General features: G+C 41.4%; 1 protein-coding gene across 1 annotated transcript in view; it reads right to left on the bottom strand.

The window, feature by feature from the left end:
* Positions 1–20,455, bottom strand: part of LOC116666325 (protocadherin Fat 3-like) — a 278,718-nt gene that overhangs the window by 146,275 nt on the left and 111,988 nt on the right. Inside the window, exon 3 of the mRNA XM_032488368.1 lies at positions 1,993–5,301. Coding sequence (XP_032344259.1) covers positions 1,993–5,284 — 3,292 coding nt within the window. The 5' untranslated portion in view covers positions 5,285–5,301. The remainder of the gene's footprint in view (positions 1–1,992; positions 5,302–20,455) is intronic.

Here is a 20,455-nt window from a genome sequence, read left to right as displayed (position 1 = left end):
TAGCATAGCACAAACAGGGAAAAAATCTAGGCCACTCTCACCAAATTGCTCCTGCTCTTCCCTGCCTCAAGCTACACCAAGACGGAACTTCCTAATAAAAACAACTCAACGTGGCTTCATGGAGTCATGTAGTGGTTAATCATTCAGCCCGACACCTTCCTGCTGACCCACCTACCCACATCGACCTGAGTCCCAAAGGTAAGCTTCTTGCACCAGAGAGCCACACAAACAATGGGGCTGCGAGGAAAAAGGAAGGGTGATGAATGGCTGGTGCCAAAAGACAGTGAGTCCAGGGTTGTAAGGACTTTGAAAACCTGTCTAACACTTTATTGCCATACAGATTTTAGGTCAACACCAAATTCAAGTGTATCTAGGAACATGCGAGGACGCCCACACTTATCTTCAGAGGGGAGATAGGATGGTGTCCTGCAGTTACTCAGAGCTAAATGTGAAACTAGGCTCCAAGGTATCTATCTTCTCTGAACATCAGTTCACGAGCTGATGATTATTAGTTCTCATGGGGCTGTTGGGAGGATTAAATATGACCCAGCTATAAATGGTATGTTGCCCACTGCAAGTACTCAATGAAGTCACTGTTATTAATAGGAAATTATTAGGGAAGAATAGACACTTAGTAAGGGTTACTTCTTTTCCTTTCTCATTTTGTACTTCAAAGGTGAAAATATTTTCTAATTGAATGACAAGTTCTATATAATAAGATAGGGTCTATGGTGGAATCAGAACCCAGTTTTCCTGACATTGACCTTTCCTTCACTATTGCTATGGAGATCAACTTTACAATTTACACTGGCCATAATTAGAGCCCATGTATACAAAAATGACAGTTTAAATCTGTGATGCTACATACACTTTTGTAATTCCCATCCAGTATTTAATATAGTTTCTCAAATCCTTTTTCTAGTATTATGGACGTATGGATCCGCTAGTATCCCCATAATGTCACCTTCCCACCACCTGTTTCACCATCATCATCATCATCATCATCAATACTGGGAACAAAACACCCTGTGAGTGTTGTAGAAAATGATTTACTAGATACAGAGATGCCCCCCGAACTTTAAAGTGCTAATATTACCACTCACACAGGAGTAGAGAAGACACAGCCCCTGTCTTGAGATGTCGACAGTCTAGAGAAGACTACAAAAAGGCACTGTGTTCATCAAGGAACAAACACATATGTGCATGGGTGTAGGCATGTGTACATTTAAAGACAAATAATAACAAGAACAAGAACAGAAATAAAATCTCTATCTGTACCTATGATGGAGCATAATTAAATAGATAGGGGATAAGGAAAATATTGGGTCAATTTTGTCCCATATTTTAAAGCCTTTTGATAAAAGATTAATTCTTACAGGTAAAATCTTAAAATCATTTTTTATAAGTAAAATTCACAGCATGCCTCCTCTGGTATATCATGAAAACATTTGCAGAAGGAGACTGCCATATATTAATGAGGCCGATACAGTGCAAATGCCTGTCACTCAAGGCCAGATGTGCCTGGGAAACACAAGAGACCAAGGAACGCATGCAATATCACTTCGGCAAAGCCTGACTGTAAAGTGGAAGACTGGTATACAAGGTCCATTTGAAAATCCATTTCACACTTCTAATTTAAAGCCAATTCAAATGGAACTTACTTTATCAGGGCCCTTAATTTAGTGAAGGTTAGGAGAGCACTCAAAAGAGGTGACAATTATTTACGCTTATCAAAAGATAACCTGGTGGCAGTAGTGCTGAACGAGAAAAACAAGAAACAGGGACTCCCACTGAAAACCATGGCCATCGCCGTATAAACAGGTCTTCTTACAAATCACTGCCTCCTAAGGAAAAGAGTTCACTTGCATCATCTCCACACCAAACACAACCTCGTTTGTCATTCTATTTGAGTACAAGAATAGACTCACTTTTCCAATGGTGACAACTCATAAGAAGGGAAACGACACTTCCGGCTCGAAATATTAAACTTACCGCTCTCGTCATCAATATTGAACCTTCCAAGACCGCTGCCGTCCCTGATGGAGTATTGGATCTCTCCATCCCTCCCGGGGTCCTCATCGTGGGCAGTCACCTGCAGCACACTTGTCCCAACACGTGAGTTTTCTTTTACAGATCCAACGACAGCAAAGTCTGGGAAATAGGGAGTATGGAGGTTTTCATTAACATCCACCACTTCCACCTCCACGAAGGAGACAGATGACAGAGAGACGGGCCGCCCTTTGTCTTTGGCGCGGACCGTGAGGTTATAGAACTGCTGCTTTTCATAGTCTAGCTCTTTGCTCAGTCGGATGGCACCACTTGCTTTATCTATTTCAAATCTCCCGTTATAGTCATTGACCAAAGAATAGCGCACTTGACCCCCCAGTCCAAGGTCTGGATCATGGGTCTCCAGCCACGCAATGACAGTGCCAACGGGAAGATCTTCAAGAACCTTCACATTGTAGCTACTGGGAATGAAAGCTGGGGAGCAGTCATTGACATCGTCCAAGAAAACCTTCAGGGTGACAACCGAAAACAGCTGCTGGCCACTCTCTGCCTTGTCTCTGGCTTCTATCTTTAAAGAGTAATTTGCTTTGGATTCCCGGTCCAATTGGTCAGCAACATAAACGATCCCAGTGGAGCTATTGATGGCAAACTGCTGTGTATCTGTCAAGACTGAGTAAGTCACTTCACCATTAGAACCCAAGTCTTTGTCTCTGGCCTCCACTTGAATAATCTCAGTACCAATACTTGAACTTTCTAGAATGTTAACTGAGTAACTGTCTTGAAGAAAAATGGGGCTATTGTCATTGGCATCCTCCACATTGACCGTGAGCAACCTCCATGAGGACTTTTGTGGATTACCTAAGTCATAGATGGTGATGTTAAGGAGATAGAGGTCTCTGTGTTCTCGATCCATGGGCAGAAGGACTTTAAGCTGCCCAGTCTCCATATCGATATTAAAACAACTATCTGTATTTCCATCCGATATTGTAAATAGCACCTTCCCATTGAAGCCAGAGTCGGCATCATAGGCTTTAATCTTCAGGATGTTAGCACCCACTGGCAGATTCTCCTTCACAGCCACATCAGAAGGAAATGACTTGTCAAAATGTGGTCCTTGCCTATTAACTGAATAAAAGTCAAGAAATCCATCTTCCAGATTTAGTTTCCCGTTTGCTTTTGCCTTAATCAGCAGTTTCTCTGCCAGCTTCTGAGCCACACGAGTTTCTCTGCAACTGAAGCTCTTTGAAGACACCTTCCCGTGCAGGACTGAAATGTTAACAGACATGGGGTCCGCAAAATTCTCCCCATCAGTGGCTGTAATCCTGAGGGCAAAATTTCCATTTTTAATGCCAGAATTCATCAGTGACTTTTTAAGCTGCAAAACACCAGAGTCTGGGTTTAAATAAAAGAAACCGAGTTCATTTCCAGAGATGATTTTGTACTTTACAAGCTCAAGTTCATCAATATCGATGGCTGAGACAGCTGTGATGTGAGCCCCAACTGGAAAGTCATATGAAATAACTCCCTGGCAAGCCACCTTTTCAAAGAGAGGGCTGTTGTCATTGACATTTCCTATCCGAATAGTCACATTGACCTCACTTTCGTGGCGGTATGGCGAACCCCAGTCCGAGGCTCTGACGATGAACCTGTATGTTTCTGGAGAGGATTCAAAATCCAATTCTTCTGTTGTGCTAATAACACCTGTAAACTGGTTAATGGCAAATGGCAACAGATTCAAGCTGGCAATACTATAGGTGATGTACCCATTTTCTCCTTTATCCTTATCGGAAGCTGAGACCATCAGGACGCTTGTTCCCACTGGAACACTTTCATTCACAGAAGCATCATACAATGGCTGCTGAAACTCTGGGGTGTGGTCATTAGCATCCTCTATGCTGATGATGACTTGTGCTTTTAAATCTCCTTCCTTATTTGTCACCACCAGTTTATAAACCTCCTTCTTAATGGTATTCAGTGGCTGTGCTGTGACAATCAAACCTGACCGAGGATTAATTCTGAAGTACGGCGCATCCTCTCCAGGGGATAATTTGTATTCCACATCCAGCGGTTCGGGATTTAATTTTACTATAGCAACCACGACACCAGGAGGGGAGAATTCACTAATGCTCACATCATACGTTTCTTTTTCAAATTTAACTGGGACAGTGTCTCTTCTGGGGTTGGCAATGTGGACTATCTTTACTGCTGAAAATTTCTGAGGTGACCCCTTGTCTTTGGCTTGAAGAGTGAGGTTGTAGCCATAGGGGAAGCTCTCCCAGTCCACCTGCTTTCTCTCCTTGATCCTGTACTCATTCATCCACTTCCCTTCCTTAGCCAGGAAGAACTGATCTAAAGGATCCCCGGCCACAATGGAAACAGATTCAATCTCTCCATTGGCTCCCTCATCGAGGTCATCGACGGTCACCACCGCATACACGGGCTCTTTGTCCAGGGAGAAAGGGATGTGGGAGACCACGTGGAGAGTCGGAGCGTGCTCGTTTATCCGCTCAATGTGGACGTAAAGCTTGGCAGTACTGCTCACTCCGTTGTTTCCATACAGCTTCATGCCCCGGTCCACAGCCAGAATTTCCAGATCATATCTATTCTTTTCATCATAATTTAATCGTCCACTTAAAGAGATGACACCACTGGTAGGATGAACTGAAAAGAGATCAACTTTGTTTTTAAAGTAGTAGTAGAACTCTCCATTGGACCCAATATCCGCATCTGTCGCTGTCACTTGGGCGACACTAGTCCTTAAAGGTGTGCTTTCTGCTATTGTAACAGAGTATGTGGTGGGTGAAAATAAGGGTCTCAGATCATTCATATCTAAAACCTGTATATTCACTTTGGTCCATGCTTCCAAATCCTCTCCCCTCACGGAACCTTTTACTATCAATAAATAATTGTCCTGAATTTCCCTATTCAAGATGGCAGAATTGCCACCTTTAGTTCTGATTCTGAGAAAACAGAAATCGGCAATGATGACTTCCTCCGCTTTGAAAAAGCCTTCCTCGTCTCCAGAAACTATTCTGTATTTGATATCCCAGGACAGGTCTATTAAGGTGATGCCCATTCTACTCTGGCTGTTGACGTAGGTCCGCGCCGCTGAGTTCTCATACACGGAAGCATTATAAATGGAATGTGTAAAGTGGAAGCCCAGGGGCCCGGTCCCTGGCAGCCCCTGTGAGACAGTGGCCAAAAGCTTGAGAAGCAGGAGGATGAGGCAAGAAGGAGGAGGCCGGGTACCCACACAGTATCCCATAGTTACATCCATCACATCATACTTCCATCCTGGAGATAAAAAGAGAGAGAAAAGATCAATTAACCTAGAGGAACGTGGGAGGAGGAATAGGAAATAACTCCAATGAAACAGTGCTTTTAAAAAACTTTTTAAAACAAAATTCTATAAATTTTATTTATATTATATGATGTCTTTTTCTTAAAAATCAATATATGAAAAAAAAATTAGAACCCTCACTACTATTAGAGGACAGGGAATTCAAAATCACTAGGATTTAAATTTATCTTGATTGATTTTTTTTAATTTAAATTTTTTTATTGAAATATAGTTGATTTACAATGTTGTGCTAGTTTCTGGTGTATAGCATAGTGATTCAGTTATATATACATATGTTCTTTTTCATATTTTTTATTATAGGTTATTAAAAGCTATTGAATATAGTTCCCTGTGCTATACAGTAGGACCTTGTTGTTTATTTTAAGTGATATTTTTATACTGCTGATAGGATTGCTCACTGGGACAAGATTTCCTGCATTCTGAGGGTCAATTTAGAAATATATACTACAAGCCTTAAAAACTGCATTTACCTCTGACACAAAATTACTTTCTAGGCAATTATCCTATGAAAATAATCAGACAAGTGTATATTTATAGCACAGTTTAAAATACAAAAAAATTGAAAAGGTACTAATTGCTTATCAATAGAGAATCAATTAATTGTGGCATAGCTCATAAAATCAAATATATGCAGTATTAAAAATCATGATAAAAGATGTGTATTTTCAGATGCAATAAGATATAATGCTAAGTTAAAAAGATCATAAAATAGTATTAGTGATATGCTTCTATTATTATTTAAACATTTATGTATACAACTACATTTTAAAATTCAAGTATACTTGCTATACAATGTGTGTTGGTTTCAGGTGTACAGCAAAGTGATTCATTATACATATATATGTATATATTCTTTTTCAGGTTTTTCTAAAGGCTATTACAAGATACTGAATATACAGTAGGACCTTGTTTGTATACAACCACCTTTTTACATTTAAAAAGAATCAACTGTGCTGTGGTTTTAGGAGGCATATTTGCATTTTCTAATATTTCTTCAATTAACAGTGTTCATCAATGGTTATGTAATTACTTTAATAATTATAATCTTTACGGAAACATATTCAAGGTATTACCATCTTCTGTTGTGTTGCTTTTAAACCGATCAAGATTTATGCATAATCCAATACCATGAGGATGAATAAAACATCATGCAATAAACAAGGCAGGAAGGACCATCCCTAAGGAGCTGCATGATCTAAGTGATGTCCATGAGTGTACCATGCCACTCAGAACCAGGGAGGTAAGAAACATTTTGTGCAAGAAAAATTTAAAGACTTATAAGAGATTTACTTTCCCAAGAGTAATTGAAGGAATTCCAATTATTTTTATATTTTTACCAGTCACTACTACATTTCCACAGTCATCACAGCTCTATGCCTACGTAGATTAACAGATAAAAATATTTTCCTATTGTAACTATAAAATTAGTCAAGTGCTTTAAAAACGGGCAGGTGGGGAGAAGTGCTATTTAACAGGGAACAGCTAAGTCTAGTTATAATCTGAATAGCCTAGATTTTTAGAATGCCCAAATGGATAAGTTCTTCCACCAAGACATATTCACTGGCCTCTCACATTTCCTTTCTGTCACTTCTATGGGAAACAGAATGGGAGAGAAGGGAGTTTAGGGAATGACTCCTTTTGCAGGCACACTGTGACTTAAATATTGTGTCAAGAATTTCCCCATTTTGTTATATTTTAATCCTCACAACAACCCAAAGTACTATTTTTTACCCAAATGCACATTAGAAAACTGAAAGTTAGAGAAGTTAATTATTTGATTGGAACATTGGTCCAACCAGTGTCTCCCAACTGGTACGTGATAGAGCGGAATCTCAAACCCGGGTCTTTCTGGCTCTAAAAGCCACGCTTTTCCCCATCACACCATCATTCTTCCTAAATTATCTGTAAGCAAGAATGAAATAAACAAGGCTCCCTAGAAGCACATACAACACAATTTAATGCTATTGAACTAGTCAGTACTTATCATTGATGGAAAAACATAAAACCCATCTACCGTCTCTATTGGAGTATCTCCATTCCAGTTTTAAACTAGTTGCAAGCACTGGCTGCAAGCTGAAAAATCCCCTACGGAAGTTTAGTATCTTCAAATGTTAGCATCTAAAAATTCTTTTTGTAGTGTCTAAAAATATCCAAGGTTGGCAAGGCATGTGTTATTAGACCCTTCTGTAGATGAGAACACCAAACCTCACTGTCCCAGTAGCAGAGTCTGGATTAGATCTCAGGCTCTCACAAGGTTTTCTCTCTCTTTTTTTTTTTTTTTCCAACTCTGCTTTACAGGAGACTCTCATAAGTGAAACTCTGGGCATGTATTTACTTGGTTCCAACTGAGGATGAGCTATGCCTTGCTGCTGTCATCTGCTGAAGTACTTAGGAAACACTGAGTAGGTGGGTGGAAAGAGTACAGATTAATATAGGGATTTTATAAGCAGAATAGATAATAAAACTGAAAAGCAGAAAGATAACTTTTTATAAAAGAAGTTAATGTCACATGCAGTTCCTCTGGCTGGCTGTCCTTAGGAAATGCCCATGTGCTAAGTTACGTGTGAAGCAATAACCTGGATGCACATGGTTCCAGTGTCGCACCCAGGAGAGTGAACCCCAGGGGACCAGCATGACTGGTGGTGTCTCTCCATGGAGCACACTCAGCTGAAATATGGGAGTGACAGAGCCCTCTGTAGGGATCACAGGTACAAACCAGCAGAAGCTTTAATAATAACCCGTATGACTCAACAGACTCCTGCATTTCATCATCCAAGAAGGCCCCAAAGTAGAAGAGGTATTTTTAGGTTTACTATGAACACAGTGGAATGAGACAAGATTCTTATAAGGGGATGACCAAAGGCGTGTGTACTCTCTCAAAGTAGAAAACTGGAGTTACTCCCAGCATCTCCAGGGAAATACAATTCAGTTTCTGCCTCATTTCTTACTCGCTATTCCACGCCCAGGGTGCTGCCTGAAGTTTTACCAATGCTTCACCCAGGAGTCTGGACTCCGGTCATCAGAAAAGAAGACCACCCCAATGGCAAATTCAGTTCAATTGAAATTCTCTTAGTTTGTCCCCCAACTCCAACCTTACGCCCAGACTGAAGGAAACATGATGAGATGAGCCAGATTTGTGCACCATTGCAGTCCCAGCATCCAGTCTGGCACATAGCACGAGCCACGTATCACGTAGGAGGCATACGATCCTGGTTTGCTGAACAGAATTTTAAGGTACAGAAGTAAACAGAGGCCCAAAGGCCTTTAACATACTCAGCTTCCAAATCCTAAACTTAAGCACATCTTACTTTGGGAAACAGAATCAAGAAATTATACAGATTCAGAAGAGCCTTAAAGATCATCTGGTTCAATCCCCTGAGTTTACAGATAAGGAAACTGAGGCCCATAATTATGAAGAAATCCCCTACTATGGAGGTCTCAGATCTCTGAGGTTTGAGCGGATACCAAATAGAAATGTGTGTCAATTGAATTCATTTTGAGTTATATAATAATTTTAGCGCTGTGGTTTATCATCATTTTGCAGTGATCTTTGTTTTCTGACATCTTATTACTCTCCCTGGTGTTACTTCCTTCTCTAAGTAGTTAACTGTTTATAAGTAAACATTTAAGTGCCCTGGGGGACAGTTACTTTTTACAAACCCTTCTGGTGAATCCTTCAAAGCACAGAACGCTGTCATAATATGAAAAGACATCATTCATTTTAACTATTCAAAAATTGGTACTTTTGCATACTGAGTTTTTCTTTCAGGAAGATACACTGCTAGAATATTTTTCCTATAAACAGAATCAATGGTCTTAAATGCAGATGACTGAGCCTGTCAGCTTCGGTTGTTAAAACCAAAAATCTCACGAGGCTTTCATATCTTTATTTTCGCAAAAAAGAAAAAAAAAAAAAGTCCTATATGGCACAAATTAATTAAAAACCTTGCAGTTTTCTCCATAAATTTAGAAAATAAACAAGTGCTAGAAGTGAGAAATTCTTTAAAATTCTGCAAAATGAGTACTAGAATAAGATTTTGGCTTCCTTTTTTTTTTCCTTTTTAGCATGTTAAGACAACTGTTAAGATTTTTTTTAAAAGAGTACTGCCTTCTCCATTGAAGCCAAGCTATTTTTGAAGCCAATATGATAGTGATGGTGTTTTAGAAGCTCTGCACATTGATTTATTTTACTGCTTCTGGATTATTTTAAAGCAAGCACTTAGTTCCCAACCTCGGAGCCTATTTTCTACGACTTAGTAACATAATCAATAATTTTTGATATAATCTCCAAAGAGATCATCAAGCCATCAATCTTGGAGACATTTATGTTCCAGAGGCAGCCCGGTGTGCCTCTCCATCCTGCCCTGCCTTCTCATGCAGAGTGAATCTTAGCCTGGGACGCAGAAGGGCAGGTGGATTTTCTTTCCGGCGACGAAAATATAACAGAGACCTCAGAGCAGTGAACGGCTCTTACAAAGGCCACGTCTCTGGGAGTGCCCTGACTAGCGGAGGGCCTCTGCTTCCGCTGGTAACCTGGGGAAGCTGGTTTTTGTCCATCATTAAATTGGCCTAAGCAGAGACGGCATCTTAGGAAAACGTTCTATTTTCACTCCATCTCTTCCTTTCTTATGTATCTTGAAAGGATTTTGTTTTTTTTAGCCAGACAAGAGATGGTGCTTGGGAAATGTACTATGATAGCCTGCGAAACAAAGAACAAAGTCAGTATCTGCAGGACCTCCTCTTTCCTGGCATCCTTGACGAAGATGCCTTATGTTAGAACCACAAAGGGAACATCAGTCACCGCTCAGGTGTGCATTGTGACTGAGTCTGAAACCTACACAAACGCTGTGTGTGCAGTGGTTCCAGAACACACACTTTGGGGCTGGACTGTGTGGGTCTGAATCCCAGCACTGCAATTTTGTCGCAGCGTAATCTTGAGCAAGTTACTTAACCTGTCTGTCTCAGGTTCTTCTACTGTAACAATGAGAATAACGGCACCTACCAAATCAGATCTGAGTTAGTAAATACAAAGCACTCAAACAGTTCATGATACGTGATGAGTATACAATTGCTGGCTATTAATATCATTAACGAAGGCAGCTTTTAGAGAGGACAAAGTCTGTGAGTCACAAGAGAGGGATAACGGAGGAAATTTACAACCTACTCGTCATTTTCTTTTCCAGCACGAGAAGACACATCAAAGGTAAAGGAAAGGATGCCCTCTTTATCAAAAGCAAAGGATCACTACATTAGACCCAAAGGTCAGAGAAACCTGACTTTTTTTGGGGAGGGGGGGTGGGTTTAAGGTTTTGTTTGTTTTTTTTTTTTTTTTGCTTGCTTGCTTGCTTATTTGTTTGTTTGCTTGTTTGTTTGTCTGTTTGAACAGGGGTACTAGGGATTAAACCCGAGACCTTGTGCATGTAAGTCTCAGTTTCCTTACCTTTACAAAAGGGATTATAGGAGTTCCCACTTTTCATGAAACAGGCCTACAACTATGTCTGGCTGGCACATAGTAAATGTTCCACAAATATTAACTGGCATTATCGTGATTAAGGTGTTCAGAAGAAGAGATGCAAAGTAGAAAAGAACTGAAAATTGGGCTGAGGATAAAGGGTCAAGAGGAAGCCTCCTCATGGGGTAGTCCATCCACAATACAAAAGTCACCCTTCCATAGACCTAGAGTCTTGCCATGGGTCAAAGTCAGAGCCAGGGAGGGGTCCTGTGCCTGGTGACATGGGCTACAGGCTCTTGCCCTTGCTCTGTAACTTACTCTAACTCCTGAGTGTCCACTTTCAAACTTATGAAACTATAGCTGCACTAGGGATCTACTCCTCAGACCTGGCATTTAATTCCTGACAAGTTCGAGCAGGACTTCTCCTTGCAGTGACGAGTCCCAGCACAGCCAGATACTGCTAAACCCTATCTTCCAGAGCAGTGTACTCTGAGATGGCTTAAATTACCATCCTCCTGGTACTACTTTATGTTCTGGGTCCTTGCTCCTGAAAATCAGTTATAAACTGTCTGTATGACCCCCTTGGGAATAAAGTTTTACTCTCTGGTTGATGCTAATGGCTCCCTGAAAAGAAGAAAAAAATGTTTACTGTGTAGTTTTCTTAATACAAACCATTGTAGCTAGAGAACGTACAGGATAATACACTAGGCTTTTGGGTCACAAATAACTCATGTCACACCGTTACTCAGATTATATTATGATATACTGAACCAGAACCATGTAAACCCACTGAGTTTTACAGTCAAAAGGATCATAAAATTGTCTCGTCCAACACCTAGGTTTTAGAGTTGAAGAAATACACTGAGAGAGGTTAAGTGATTTGGACAAGGTCACATAGCTTGCTAGTGAAAAAGCTAAAACTGGACCTCAGATCTCTACTGTGAATTTGTCTCATGGCTGTTGCTTCCTTTATAATACAGGTTTCCACTTATTCGTGTCTACGTATTTTACTCATCTTCTTTGATCTAGCTAAAATGCCACAAACTCTATGAAGCAATCCTGGAGATAACCCATCCAAAAGGGAGATACACAACTAAAGCAGCGATTCTTAAACTTCAGCAAATATCAGAATCATGGCAGGACCTGCTGAAGCTCACATGGCTGGGCTCCACCCCAGAGTTTCCCGATCAGTCTGTCTAGGGTCTGGGAAGGGTGAGTATTTCATTCTAACAAGTTCCCAGGAGATGCAGGTCTTGGGATGACCAGTGCTCTGAGCACCACTGCTCTAAACTTTGTCTGTATTTTATCCATATGCACCTCCCAGATAGCACGGTCTGCCTTGTATTAAAGTTACTTACATGTATTTATAAACTACATACTCAACAGTAGCTCTTGCTTCTTCCTACAGTATCTAACAAAGTGCCTTGAAAAGGCAAAATTTCCATCAGTGTTTGTTGAGTGAGACTTGGCTAGCTAGCTCCACATGGTAACTCCACAACATGCTCGGGGGAGAGGATGAAAATGAGACGGGAGAAATCAGGAATAATCATCAGCAAGCCTGGAGACCCTGGGAAATAACTAGCCCACCATTTCCCAAACTGGGTCCCCTGACACAATGTTCTACAACATGTGAATAGGTGTGCAACTAAAAAGCTTTTTAGGAAATGCTTGTTGAACAAAGGTAAACAGATTTCTTAATTTAGAACTTCTTGGAACCTTTAGTACACAAAACTAACTTTTCCCATCTCTCTTTCTTAGTAATCTCTAATAATCTGCCCTGCTTTGGAATCTCCCTATGAAAGCACAATCTACATTTCTTGTCTATTTCCACTAGTAAGAGTAAAGTTCCCTGGTACATAGTCAAGATTCATTAAATACTTGTTGCATGCAGAAATATACTATGTAAATTGTGATTCCAAGGGATATTATGTGCATAATCTCTAAAATCTATTTGATCACGGATTTCCTCCCAATTCTTGCCCCTTGCCCACCCAGCCACCTGCAGAAAAAGAAAGAATATTTTTTAAAATACAATTGGGGAAACACTGATTGAGTCCAAGCTAGATATTGTGGCTCAGACAGGTCAAACAGCTGCCTGGAAAGCTTTGGAGATGCAGGTTGATCCCAGGATTCTTAAGATTCTTGAGACTGGTTCAGTACTCTTTCTGTACTACATCACAGGGTGTGAGTTCTCATTTCAACTAAGCTGACTTATCCCTGAAGAAACCGCTCCAATACTTGTCATATAAACACACCTCTATGCTCCAACTGAACAATGAGATGACTCTTTTCCCATTAAAAAGAAAAGGCAAATAGAGAATTTTCAGACCTATGAGCTCCAAAGACTGGCATGAGGGGAAGGACCTTATTAATGCGAAATAATCATCAATATATTTTCATCATTTTTATTAACTGTTTTTACTTAGTCAATGGTCAAAAGCCGTTTGCCAAATCAAAAAACACTCGGAGATGCAAAACCTAAAACCATGTTCGTATTTCATAACTCTGGAAAATTCTGCTTGAGCCCCAAGTCTAAGCAGGGTTTTATCAGCAAAAGAGTATTTCATGGACCAGGATAAGATATTACCCTTTGTCATTCTGAACAAGGACCAAATCCCAACCCAAAGCCTCCAGTTGGTTCTGCCAACCAACCAAGCAGACCGTTACCCAAACTCAATCTTTTTCATTATAATAATACTGTAAATTCTAATTTTTTCCCCAGTAGTGCAAATCTTTCTATTGTCTAAAAGTGGTCTCTCAGGAGAAAAGTCAGTCAGCATGAAGCAAGCGTAATTCAAGTTGGGTTCTGAGAAAAATGGAAGATCCGGCCACACAGCGGCAGTGTTATGAACACCGTCCTTTATCTTCTCCCCAGGTGCTAGAAATATTTCCATACAACGGTGGTTAATGTCAAGTATCATTTCATCAGTAAATGCTTCAAATTCAGGGGTAATTCAAGCAAGGGCTATCAGAAGGAAACATTAGCATGTTGTTCAAGCCTTTTAAAAATCACTTCTCCCTCTGGAGAAAGAAACTCATCACTAGATAAGAGCAAAAAAAAAAAAAAAAAAATGGACAGAGAGAATATAATTTGCTTCTATGCTTGGCTGTCTGAGAGAATGTTCCAGAAAAATGCATGACTTCAGTTTCTCTCTGGTGGGCCTTGCTGACAGAAACCAAAGAGTAAATACAACACTATTTGTTTCTGCTCAAGTTTAAAAAAAAAAAAAAAAAAGCCAAAGGGGAAAAAAATGCCATTTCCAAGTAACAGCATTTATTCTGAAATAACTGTCTGAAAGAAAAAAGAGCCTGAATGGAATGCCTTTAGTGTTCACTCCAATGAATGGGGCAAAATGCAGCTGTGAGGAAAGCGGTCTCTGAACCCCCTGCTTACTCCATTCTGACCCAGCCTATTTTTTTTTCAGTGTTTAGGACCCAGTTTATTCGAGCAGGACATAATTCAGGGTGAAAAGTCCATGCAGGCAGGTGAACCGCAGGTGCGTGGCTTAGACCTAGCTCCCGCTTGGAATGATGGCAGCATCTGTATGATGCCTCTGCTCGGTTCATACCTGCTTTCTTTCCAGCTGGTCACACTCACCTTTGCAGACCCTGAAAGGTCCTTTCTGTGGGTAAAAATGCAACTCTTCAGTTTGAGGTTAAAACAACCCAGTGGAACCTCAGAGGTGGGAACATGCTTCCCAGACTGATATTCTGACAAAGCCCGTACTGACTGCTGTGCTAAGTCCCTGTGGCCTGTCCTGTTTTCCAAAGTCAACATCCTTTTAGCCATTCCAACTGCCGTTCCCCTTTAAAAGTAAGTCTCCTTCAAGGAAGAGTAGTCTGCATAGTCAAACCAGGAATCAGGAAAACAGAATACGGGGGGGGGCATCCCTCAGCAACTCCCTTTCGCCCTGTGATAAGTGATGGTAATGTTAGGAAGGCAGTGCATCTTGGGAGGGCCGGGGAGGGGTGAGGCACACAGAGCTCTAGGACCTAAACAAGGTAATGGGGGTGTCAGGTTTCCCTCGTCCAAAAGAACTGAATCACCAAGGGTAGATGTGATAGTGATAAAATATCCTAAAGACCATGGAAGACTTCTGGGAGAATTCAATTCCAGATCTTTCCAAATTACACATGAGATTGAGTCTTAACTGTGAACAAAGCAAGCCACAAGCTCCAGAAGGAGGTTCTGGAAAGGCCTCTGTGTTTGGCTAAATGCCACCCCCCCCCCCAGAACATAAGGCAGCAGCACTGAGTCTTATGTTCTATGCACAATATAGCATTGCTAAGTCAGTCTAATAAGAACAGAGATGCACATTCAACTCTCTACAATGGGATAACACTACATGTCACTTCATGCCGGCTGGGGAACAGTCAGATGGAGAGGGCTGAAAAAAGTACGTGTGCAAGAAATACCTAAACAGTATATCAGGAAATTGGTGAGACTCTACAAAATAAGGTATCTCAGGCAGCAATCTTGAGAAACTCATAAAGGGGAAGAGATGGCAAGATAACTTAACATACGGAAGTTGAGCACACTATGGAGAGAGGTGGAAATTATAATACAGGAGGAGGCAAAGAAGATTATTTGGGAATATGCAATGGAAAAAACATGTCCAGGATTTAAAAGAGCTCATATGCAGGTCAAGAAATGCAGTCTAGAGTTTGCTGACAATCCAGAAATCCTGTCAGTCCCGTCTCCTCACATTGCCATCACTGACAACTATGTCTTAGCAAACAAGGCAAAAATGTAAATTTAGTTCCTTCAGCTCTCCCATGCTCCCCATTAAGGTTATTTATTATCGACTGAGGGGTTTATGCCAACATTGCTTGGATTAGTACCCAGTGCTAATGAGACCAGGGTCACAGGTTCAATCCCCACAGGGGACCATCCAGTGTCTTCCTAAGAACAGGTCAACAAGGACAGTCTTGAGCACCAATGACCCTCCATCTCTACTGAAAAGCCCAAGGATGCAGAATCATGTGTCGGTGGGGTCCTCATGGTCACTAAAAAAAAAACATTATTTCCTTAGAGGGGTGAGGCGTTTGTAGACATTTCTGTAGATGTAGACTGAAAGAGTCATCAAAGAACGTCCAAGCACTTAGTAATTTTCAGCATAATCAGCCTTAGCCTAACATACTTGGTCCAAGACAGGGTTAGTATCCCAAAGCAGCTGTAAATGGACTAGGTGTGAACACTCAGCGCCTGAGAGCCGGCCTGACAAGAACTCTGTCCCCCTAGAATGCAGCGAAAAAGCCAAGGGCAGGTCCTGTCTTTGTAGATTAGCAACTGAGCACACAAGGACGAGGCTGCTTAGTGGAGCTCACCCTGAGAGATGCTCATCTACCACACTCCACGTCGTCATGAATCCTTCTGTGCATCACAATTTGAGAAGAATTAGGACCCAGGGTGGTGGGTGTGGCTAATGGCGTGGCTTCATGGGACATCCCCTCACCTGCCTTCTTGGGACCCTGGTATCCTTTTGGAATCCGAGAGCCAAAAGTGAGAAAGTGGTCTGACAGAGTAGGTTCAAACAGAAAGTGAATGTTACAAAAATGCAGTGAGTTCACATCCAGGGCTTTGGAGCTGGAACAGCTCTAAGTTCACTGGTGGCTGATGAGAAGGAGGGTGTGGCTGAGGGCCAGGCGCTGGCCATCTGTGTAGAGATGACAGTCACCCACAGCCTCAACTGCATGACCAGCCTGACACATCACTCTCGCCCCTCCTTAGTGTCCCTACTACAACCAGCCAGTCACATACCTAAAACCTGAGCATACCCACCCCACCTCTGCTGAAACGCTTCAGTACCTTTTCTATGCTTGCAGGATAATAAAAACCCAAACTGCCAACATGCCTGAAAGGTTCAGCTGAACCTGGCCCTCGCTGCTGCTTCTCTGGACTCGCCTCTAACCACTCCGCCTACAGCCGCACGGACCTTTTTTCTGTTCCTGGCAGAGCCCCTCCTGCCCCCGGTGCTTTGTGCATGCTGTCACCCCTGAGTTCAACTCTGTTCACATCCTGGATTCCACATCCATGTGCACAGTCCCTGTAGCATCCGTACCCTCCAGACATACTTCTCTGATCCCCAAGACTAGCTACGGCCTCTTGTAATTGGTCCTCAGAGAATCCAGAACAGTCCTGCGTAACAGTTATTATTACTTTGAATATTAAATTTTAGTAAGTCTGCTTGATTAATATCTGTTATCCCAACTGGACTATAAACGATATGAAGGCAGGGACTATCTCTTACGTCATCACTGTTCCCCACACCAAACCTACGGCCTGGCATGTAACAGAAGCCCAGCAGACATCTGCTGTTGGATAAACTATAAATGTCTTCTGAAAACACAGGACAAGAGCAGTGGTTCTAAACCAGGGATGATTTTGTCCCCAGAGTCCATTGGGCAGTGTCTGCAGACATTTTTCGTTGTGACAGTGAGGAGAGAGGTGCTACTTGTGGGCATGGACCCAAGACAAATGAAGAATCATCGGGTCTAAAATGTCAATTAATGCTGAGGTTGTGGTTGGGTTAGGGGGAAAAAAGAGCAATTATACTGACAAGTGTAGAGGTAAGTATGTGATGGGGAAAAATGAATCTGACTCCATATTGGTTCTGTTTCTTTTACTTTCGTCTTCGTATTCCACTGCTTTTGTTACAAGTTAATCACTTAAGGGATGCCCCCTATAAGCTTAAATTATACATAATGGCCCATCTCTGGGAACCCTGCCTCCTGGTAATGAGTGTTAGGCTAAAATACCTTTGTGTAGCTCACAGGAAACATCCTGACCAGGCCCACCTGTGAGCGACTGCAGGAAGGAAGACATTAACACATCCTCTCGGAGACCGACTGGAACTGGGGAATGTTTGACTTTACTCCCTCCCATTTTAGTATAAAAGAAGTGTGAATTCTAACTCAGGCAAGATAGTTCTCTGAGACACTAGTCCACCATCTTCTCAGTCTGCTGGCTTTCTGAATAAAGTTGCTATTCCTTGCCCCAACAACTCGTGCCTCATGGTCTGTTGTACAGCAAGCAGTACAAGCGTGGACTCGGTAACAATTATATGGAAAAAACAACTCGCAAGAGGAATGGTTCATAGCAGATACTGCACAGAATGTTGATAGTAGAGACGTTCCCCTCAGGTGTTCCTAGGGTAGTGACCCAGGGAGAGCAGCTCGGAGCATTTGGCACCAAGAACTGAGCTCCCCTTTGCTACAGATGGGGTGACTCCCCTGCCCATGATGTGAACTGGGCTGGATCCTCAGCTCCTCGCCCATAGCACATAATGAAGAAACCTTCCCCTCTTGGCGGTAGAACCATCTGATGTGGTTTCTCCAGGAAGTATTCACGTGTGGCAAGGCCATCAGTCACCCTGACAGCTAGACTCTCCGTTTGCTCCCAAGGACTAATGTTCTCCAGTTTTCTACCAACCTGACTCGGAGCTCACTCTTTACAGAACCATTTATTCTGCCAACAAAATCAAGACCCTGGAAGATGGATCTTTCCAGGTCAGTGGAGGGCCACCTCTCTGGAGGTTTACATGATTTTCTCTGCGTGACTACGACAACACAGCCTCCCCAGGACTTGAGCAGCCTCACTTCTCCATGGCTTTGAGGGGATCATTTCACTCTGCAGCCCTATGTACGAGGCAGAGTTATCAATCCCAGTCCTGGATGGAGAGACCAAGCACGACTCCCACAATGGCCCCAAGCCACAAGAACCTGAACAGATCTTTAAACACCCCTTAATATCAACAGCTGATGGAAAGTAAATGGGTTTGCTACTTCAACAAGCCTTCAACCACTTCAAGTACTCCCATTTCCTGAAGTTAAATAGCGTTTTCTTCCATTCCACCCCTGAGTATATGTAGTTAAAAATGAAGTATATACTTTGCCACTAATTCTGTATTATAAATAAATAGTTTACACAAGCGTATGTAAACGGTGAAAGGGGAAGCAGCCATTCTGAGCAATCACAGCAGATGTTTAGGGACAGCTGTACAGGGACGCTGACAAGAATTTAGATGAAATTTACTTTAAAATCCCACAAGAGTGAGAGAAAGTTTGTTTAACCTTTACCAAACCATGCCACCTAAGGGGTTCAGATCTGAATTTTCTTTTGGAACAGATTTCTATTGTGTTTAACATGCCTTTCCCACTTCCTTTTTTTTTTTTTTTAAACTAAGGAAAGAAGTCTTAGTAGTTTGACCATTATGAGCAAATGTCATCCAACCATTACAGACAGAAGCCTGGAAATTTGCTTTTCGATGTCCGTATGTTATTAGTAAATGCGAATAGACAAGAGGAAATATTTTAATAAAGAATTTAGCATCAGAAAAGTCTGTAGCCGAACACTTTAAGTTTCTGAGCTTCAAGAATCCACTAGTCAACACTGTTTTCAAAAACCTCTATCTTCCAATCAAAAAGAAAGATGCTAACTGAAATATATACAAATATGTATGTAAATGTATGACTGAGTCACTTTGCTGTACACCTGAAACTAACATTATAAATCAACTGCACTTCAATAAAAAATAAAATTAAAAAAAAAAAAAGATGCTAGTTCTCAGCCTCACAAGGATAGTAATACCCTTAAGTGGGAGAACAAATGACATTAGTGAAAAATTACTTAGGTTAAATGTCCCTGAACAGAATTGTAGGCATCACTACGCTTGGTCCCACATATCTGCTGCAAGATGAAATACCAGCCATTGGATAAATATTTGTTGAATTGGGAAGTAGTAGTAACAGCTCACACAGAATGAGTGCGTACCACGTGGCCAGGCCTGTGCATTGCTATGTTACCTAAGATAATTTGAAGGCTGGTGCCTCTAGAGTCAGGGAGATTAAGGAGGAAGCAACTTCAGAGGGAGTTTGGTGCAGCAAACTTGCCATGGAGGTGGGATGGTGGCACTCAGAACTCAGGACAGGTCACACGGGCTAGCTGATGGCAGGGCCAGGATAAGAACTCATACTCCAGATCAAAAACCAACAGTTATAACACTATTATCTTTTAAGATAATTTTCTAGAAGAACAAAGAGAATGTTTACCTACCATACTTCTCAAAGACCCACAAATGAAAGCTATGTCATCCATGATCCTATCTTTCCCACTCCAAGGTTTTCTTGGAGTTAACATGTCCCTAAGAAACAGTCAAGAAACATTATTTGGTAGTTCAAGATCACTTGGGTTTACAATCAAAGAGTTACTAGTCATTTAATGTTATTAAATAATGGCCAAAAAAAAGTCAGTTCTGTTCCAGATGCTCATCATGTTGATCTCATCACTAAGTAAGTGTGAAGCCAACAGATAAATCATTTGTACGCTTTTGCTGTTCACATTTCCCGTACTAACTATATAAAATGTATACTCAGATGATTCAATACATATCAAACTGCTTTTGAAATTTCGGGCTTTACTGTGTTTATCTGTTTGATCTGGGGGCTATTTTGTAATGTCCTTCTTGATCTAGCCTTTTCTTCCTTTTCCACTGATTCAGTTTTAGTTTCAGTTCAAGAATCTTCTTATTTTTTTAAACATGTTCACAATCTATTTGTCACACTGTAATCCACTTATTTTTGGACAATGACCACCTCTATACCAATAGCCTACAGTTAGAATGCAATATGAATAC

The sequence above is a fragment of the Camelus ferus genome, chromosome 10 (genome assembly GCF_009834535.1).
Source record: "Camelus ferus isolate YT-003-E chromosome 10, BCGSAC_Cfer_1.0, whole genome shotgun sequence".
Lineage (NCBI taxonomy): Eukaryota > Metazoa > Chordata > Mammalia > Artiodactyla > Camelidae > Camelus > Camelus ferus.
The sequence above is the reverse complement of the archived record's forward strand: the minus strand, read 5'-3'. Positions and strand labels throughout refer to the sequence as shown.